Consider the following 7,268-nt stretch of genomic DNA (forward strand, 5'->3'; position numbering starts at 1 on the left):
TTGACTCACGACATATGTATGTGTCCGTAGCTCTTTCTAAACAATAACAATCACTTAGAGTCCCTGTTACATGGCGGCTGACCTCGTCCTCTGCTCAGACGGTAAGGACCACCTGGACCTCACTGTTTTCACTATTTGTGGACATTTTCAGCTGCGGTTCCTCTTTGAGTTAGCTGCTGACTGCTAACAGCTACTTTTTAAATCTCCGAGAAGGTCGCACACGTAACATGCCGTCAAAATGTCACACCCGCCATGTCCTGCCACCTGTCCCATTTATACAGACGATGCGCCTCACGTCGCCCTGTGTCAGTTGCATTTGAACACACTACACGGACTACATCCGACGGCCAAGTAGCACGTACGTTCTGCGCCTGCGTGAGAGAGAGCGGAGTGAGAGAGTGGTACATCCTGTCAGCCGAGGGGTTTCCTATCTGTGCAGCCGAGCTCCGCAGCACCTCCACGGACTATTACATCCAGACGGTCCCGGTGTTTCCTCCGCAGGCTCCACTTCACTCAGCTGCCCGATAAACCCGCTGCTTCTTCCCACTTTAACCTGAATAACAAACCAGGGCTCGGTGCTCCGGTTGGATCCAAACGGAGAGCCGGGGCTAGCTCAGAGACTAGCGGAGGCTAACTGGCTGTGCTTCCCTCCGGTCATGCTGCGGCTAACGCTCCGCTAGCCGCTCCCAGCTAGCTCCGGTTTGTTATTCAGGTTAAAGTGTGAAGAAGCAGCGGGTCTGTGGGGCAGCTGAGTGAAGTGGAACCTGAGGAGGAAGCACCGGTTAGCCCCGGTTTCACTACAGGCAGATTCACTCGCTACAGGGGCGAGGAAATAAAACCTGAACAGCCAATCAGAGTGATCTCTCTCACCGACAAGCTCCACCGCCGATTCAACATGCTCAACCGGACAAAAAGCTGCAGACAGGGGTCCGAGTAGTGCCAACTGTGCGGGACACACCGCAAAAACTAGGGCGACAGACGCTCACCGACATTGGCCGCTGGTGTGTCAGGGCCTTTAAAGACGAGATGACTCCGTCCCTCCACACTGTGACTGTACCTTTAATACAGAACGAAGAAGCAGAATAACTGTGTGAAAGTCCCGTCTTGAAGAGGCAGTGTAACACAGAGGCTTCTGACAGTAACATGAAGGTTTTTAGTTTCATCAGTGATTTAAAAGAAGTCAGAACATGTTCTAGTTCTAGTTCAGTTCTAGTTGGGACTTTGAATCATCTTCTTTTTCTTGTTCTGGAAATTCGTCACAGTGGAACATTTTATTTGAAGTGATGACTGTCACGCTGTGGGCAGAATGACACAGAGGGGTTTTTGTGTGTCATGAGAGAGCTCATTATGTTTTGTTGCCCACAGCTACAGACTCAGAGGAGTCAGTCACAATCAGTGGATTATATTACAGTGCTGAACTGACTGTAGCTTTATCTGAATTGTGTATAAAGAAGACGCGAGGTCAGTTTCTACTCACCGACACTGAAGAGAAGTTGAAACCACATCCTGGCTCCGACTGAGATGGTGGGGGAGGTGCAAAGTGAAAACTGGTTTGGAGCATGTTTAACCCGCCATTTTGTCGCGTCTGTTAACAGGGACAGGGCCAGACAGGCCTGTGGAGGTGTAGCCTACAGGTTGAATTTCACATCAGTTACAGAGCTCCTGTTAAACACAGTCATAGGCTGCAGGCTGCTGGAGGTTTGGTGGTGAGTGAATAGAGCTCCCAGTTTGGGGTCAGCCCTATGTTCCCACATTTCTAAGATTATTCTTAAAATTAGGCCCTATGCAACAAAAGCACATAAGGCTGTGGGAACATAGGCACGCTCCCTTCAGTTCAACAGTCACATGTCTGACTCATTCTGCATACACACTGTACAAACATCACCTCTTTCACATTAATGACTCTTAGAAGCTGTTTGGCCTTAAAAACCTCAGTGATCAGTTGTTACAGTAAAAAACCTCGTCTCCAGTCCTCATAACTTTTACCTGTTCATCCGTGTTCTTCAGCTGCTGAATGCAAATTTAACTCCGTCTTTGCTGTAAAATAATCCCATAACATGTCTGTCGTTATTAACTCAGCATAATTACATCAGTTTATCAGTTCCAACTTTTCAGACTGTCTTAACAATTGATCGTCTGCTAAACGCTTCAAATGAAGAGATTCAGAAACACTGTCGGCTCATGAGACACTTGTTTTTATTATTCAAAGTGTCACAAAGCATGTGCTCCTCTGTGTATACAATCAGAGCAGTGACATAGAATTCCACGTCCACAGACAGTATGCAGTCGTTATATGAATTCTGATGAAACTCTCATAATGTTTAATACTCTGAGCTGTGTACACGTGTTGCTGCAACACACAGAGAAGAAGACACGTGTGTGGAGATGTGAGATCAGCTGACAACCAGCCTCTGAGAGACTTTAGAGGAAAGCAACAAAATGTGCACCCAATGCAATTTATCTTAAAAAAATATATATATGTATATTATTTATAAACAAAAAACATAAAGTGAACTATTAACAGCAACAAGCTGAAGTAAAATGTCTTTATATTCACAGGAGAAATAAAACAACAGGATTCAGCCAAAATGAAAATTTAAGCTAAATTAATTTGTACAAATCAAATAATTTAAGTGGGAGACATGATTGTTTTCTGCTCTTGATGTTTTGTTTTTAATTTGCAGAACTTTTACTGGAGTAAAATATTCTAGTCTTTCCATCCCTGGTTAAGGATGAACATTTGAATCACATTCAGTCTGGCCCTCCACTGGGACCAGTTTGCTATGGGAGACCCTACCAGGAGCTCAGAGCTCCAGACAACACAGCTCCCAGGATCAGCAGGTACACAAACCCTCCACCACCATAAGGTAGTGATTCATGGAGGGAGAATTATTTACTCCAGTTAAAGGTCTCTAACATTTAACAGCTGACCCGTTTGTCTGTCCTGAGATCAGCACTAAGGATTACTTCTTCTTTGCTTCTGTTGTTTCTCTGTGTGTGTGTGCTGCAGGAGCACTTTGGATCAACTCTGTTTGTGTGTTGAGTGCTACACAAACAAAGTTGACTTGACAACAAACAAACAAACAAACAAACAAACAGGATGAAGCAAAGATGCACACACACTGCACACGATAAGGCAGTGATTCATGGAGCAGAGACATGATTGGTTGAAACAGACCATCATGGTGAAGAGTCTCAAACAGCAGAGGGACTCATGAGCTGATTGTTTCCTGCTTCATCAGCAGCAGACTGTTCTGATCTTTGGTCCTTACGTCTCTTATATATCCAGACAGCAGCTACAGAAAGCACTGCAACACCTCCTGCTGCCAGTCCAACGTGTCCATGAGGGATGTTTCCATATACGGGGTGTTCACTCTCTGTGTTTCCATCCATGTAGTTTTCCTTCTCTGAACCTGCAGATAGAAATAAATCAGAGTCAGTAAATGTGTGATTAGTTGAACAGCCTTCATTTGTCTTGTGTATTTCTGATGTTTGACTCTCAGGAATAAACTGCAGCTCCAACCTGATACACAGACACACACACTGAGCTCCACACACTCACCTCTAACCTCCAGGTGGATGACTGTGATTGGATCAGTCTTAATGAGGGCTCTCTTTCTGCGTCTTGATCCATCTGATTTAACTCGACACTCATATGTTCCCTTGTCTCTGCTGGTCACATTCTTCAGAGTTAAAGACACGTCTCTGTCCTTCAGCTCTCTGTCCACCAGCTCCACCCTGCCTGTAAAGGATGGATGCTGGAAGGTTGTGTCGAAGTGTCCATCACTGTTTAAGAGGACGTACTGTGGCTCCAGGTCAGGTCTGGTCCACTCTACAGCTAAGATGGAGACATCACCAGCCTCACATCTCAGAGTGACGTCATGTCCAGGCTGCACTGTCACATGTTGGTCTGAAAAACAATAATAACCATCCAGAGTCACAAAGTGTTTCCATCTGTAAAGTACAGAGAGTTTAAACACACACACACACACACACACACACACACACACACACTTGATAGTGTCAGATTTGTTGGGACACATGAAGCTGCTTTAACATTTGGACGTACACTTAAACTTCATTCAGTTCATTCAGTGTGTCTTTAATAAACATCTCTCTGACTGTTTCACACTTCAACCAAAAACCCGCCCAGTGTGCACAATGCTGACATGATGCTGCTTGAGTTTAACCACATCTGATACGCCACCGCTTTATTTTATTTCAGCCAATCACAGCACAGCACAGCCTGATGCTCCTCCCCCGTCTCACCCCTCCTCTACAAACCTCTCTCCAAACTACGCAGTCAGAAAGTCACGATCACTCCTCTATGTGCGAGGCAACCGACAAACATATATATACCTATACCATATATACCTTTGAATTAATACATTAAAAATATAGTCAAAATTCATTTTCCAGAGCAAGACATTGTTTCATTACTCAGGTCAGAAATAATATCTCCATGAATCTCTTCACAATAAAAGCTGATATTTACCTGAAGCTGCTGAAGCTGCTGAAGCCAGGAGGAACAGCAGGAGCGGTAATGTTTCCATGAGAGCTGAGAGGATGGTGATTCTGAAGCAGTATTTTGTGTCCCTGACTCGCTCTACATGCCGTGTGTGAACTGAACTGGCTGAAACCGGTTGGGAGGGCTGTTAATGTCTGAGTGGGTGGAGCTCACATTGCTGGTTACACAAGGACATGAGATCAGCCCAGGAAGAGAAGTGAAAGTTAAAGTACACCCTCTGCAGGACTGACTTGTCACCCTGAAGCAATGCTGTGCACCCTACCAGGAGGTTTCTGTCTGCCAGCACCAGAGGGTTTCTTGAGGCCTAAGAACACACAGTACATTCATGCACAGTTATGAACAGGAACATGTTTGTCTAGCTGACATATGAGCATGTAGCACATACACACAGCAGCTGTCACACATTCACTCTCTACATGTATCATGTATTTATAACAGACAACAGCAAAGATGCCTCTCCTCTCCTCACTTTACTCTCCTCCTTTCTTTTTGAAATAGTCATGCGCTAATTCTTATAATTATCTTGTAAATAATCTTTAGATATTCTTAAAGACTCACAGACTCGAGCTGCTCTGCACTCCTCCTCTCCTCCTCTGCGCTCTTTACGCAGCGCAGCCCCACACCACATGTCATTTTTGTTTAAAGGGGAAGTTCCGTTTTTTACAACCTGGACCTTATTCCTGGCATTAAATACGGTTGTTTACTCACCCAGATAAGTTTGGTGTCATTTGGAGTCCTTCAGATGATATTTAGATCTGCGAGAGCCGCGTACATCCATATAGTGGGAATGATCGGGGCACCAACAATGAGGCTCTAAATAACACATTATCTGCCTCAAAACTCGTTCATTTCACCAATATGTTTTTATGAATCACCAGAGTTGCTTGTCATCATCATCCGGGTCATTTATACTGACCTACTAACCTCTGACCTGGATGATGTCATCGCGCCATCGCACACCCGGCAAGGCTCTGTTTACGCTCTGTTTATGCTGAAACATGGCTGAATATTTGTCAGATTTTGAGGTTGTGGATGACGACTTTGAATATGATGGACGTCCTCACCGTTTTGAGCCAGAGTATACGGATGAGGAGCTCTTTGAAAGGAAGATGCGGAGGCAGAGGGAGGAACAGCTGGCCAGAGAACAACAAACTGCTGCACGTCCGAGAATAGATGCTAACTGGTGGTGTTCTTGTGGACAATTGTTGTAGAGAGAGCTTAACACGTCCAATTCTTGTATTACCTTTAAGACCGAATTATAAATTAACAAGCTTCTCTCTGCGTGCTCGTTTGATGAAGAATTACAGGAGAGTAGATGACTTCAACTTAACTCTTCTTTATTTCTCAGATCACGATGTACAGAGCTCTGGGTCTATTTCTTCTTGCCCTAACCAACAACATCAGCGAGTCAGGGCACGAAGTCTGACAACCTATCTCTTCCTGACCCAGTCTTTTAAGCGTATACAGTTATTTGTGATGCAAGCATTGCCACTGGTGTTGCTGGGGAGACCTCGTTCCTTTCTGCTGACTCTGTTCTTATCTGCTGCTCCAGCTCCCCTTTTCTCTGAAACACATATAAGAACAGGAAACACAGCTGCCCACAAGGCCGCTGTGAGTGAGTTGCTTCTGCTACACACATTTCACGAGACGCTCTTTGTTTCCTTTCACCTGCACATTGTCACAAGGTCATGTCTGGGGCATCTGCTACCGAAAGGTCATCTCTGGTGCATCTACTGATATTTTCCACTCAAGCAGCCACGTTCCTCTGCACTTGTCCTCTTATTATGCAAACTAGTACTTTATGCAACTGTTAGTAGGAACGGGTGTGCGTTCAATAAATGTACTATTTACATTTTCCTTCACCCTATCAAATATTCAATATCCAACACAATGTTCCACTATGCCAAAAGAGGAGGAATGCCTTTGTTGCTCCGAGTAGGATTTGAGGCCAGGAGATACACGTCTGGATGTCTCCAGAAATGACTGTCTCACAACTACAGAGGATTTCACTTCTATGATCAACCGGGCTGTTGTAGAGACTTTTGTTCGTATCCCGAAAGTAAACTGAAGACCCAGCCAAAGCCTGCAGGACCGAACGGGCAACTTTCGATAGAGTAATTAACATTAGCCTACACGCATGCATAAATTGTTTATTTTCCTTGAATTTGTTTGCTTGATAAGTAAATAACTATGAGAATTTACATTTCTTTAGTTTCTCCTCATCGCTTGTGTAGAACGGCCCACACACTGCACAAAAAGCAGAGGCACTTCTTATGCAAAACATGAATTTATTATTACATAGTGCTCAGTGACAAAAAGTGAGAAACAGAAAGGTGAATGTTTCGGTGGTAAAGAGGACTGTCTTTACGAATTGCCTCTGACATCATCCAGGTCAGAGGTTAGTAGGTCAGTATAAATGACCCGGATGATGATGACAGGCAACTCTAGCGATTCATAAAAACATATTGGTGAAATGAACGAGTTTCGAGGCAGATAATGTGTTATTTAGAGCCTCATTGTTGGTGCCCCGATCATTCCCACTATATGGATGTACGCGGCTCTCACGGATCTAAATATCTTCCGAAGGACTCCAAATGACACCCAACTTATCTGGGTGAGTAAATGTAATGCCAGGAATAAGGTCCAGGTTGTAAAAAACGGAACTTCCCCTTTAAATTAATCATCAGAGACACTATTTCAAACTGAGTTTTGGGTTAGACAGACACATGGAGGAGATACA

At 44.4% G+C, this 7,268-nt stretch overlaps 1 protein-coding gene across 1 annotated transcript; it reads right to left on the minus strand.

Moving 5' to 3' along the window:
- Window positions 1-2,179: 2,179 nt before the first annotated feature.
- Window positions 2,180-4,819, minus strand: LOC125883801 (immunoglobulin superfamily member 2-like). Its single transcript, XM_049568384.1, has 3 exons — window positions 4,496-4,819; window positions 3,563-3,910; window positions 2,180-3,413 (listed from the first exon to the last, which is right to left on the minus strand). The coding sequence occupies exons 1-3, from the start codon at window positions 4,551-4,553 to the stop codon at window positions 3,196-3,198; spliced, it is 624 nt and encodes a 207-aa protein (XP_049424341.1). The 5' UTR covers window positions 4,554-4,819; the 3' UTR covers window positions 2,180-3,195.
- Between the last annotated feature and the right edge of the window lie 2,449 nt (window positions 4,820-7,268).

This window comes from Epinephelus fuscoguttatus, linkage group LG23 (genome assembly GCF_011397635.1).
Source record: "Epinephelus fuscoguttatus linkage group LG23, E.fuscoguttatus.final_Chr_v1".
NCBI lineage: Eukaryota > Metazoa > Chordata > Actinopteri > Perciformes > Serranidae > Epinephelus > Epinephelus fuscoguttatus.

Bases quoted from the DNA above. Each gene is read 5' to 3' on its own strand.
- LOC125883801 (XM_049568384.1), bottom strand. From the start codon at position 4,553: ATGGAAACATTACCGCTCCTGCTGTTCCTCCTGGCTTCAGCAGCTTCA. The intron at 3,911-4,495 runs GTAAATATCAGC...ATTGTTTTTCAG, and splicing joins AGCAGCTTCAGCAGCTTCAG to ACCAACATGTGACAGTGCAG. The intron at 3,414-3,562 runs GTGAGTGTGTGG...TTCTATCTGCAG, and splicing joins CATCCACCTGGAGGTTAGAG to GTTCAGAGAAGGAAAACTAC.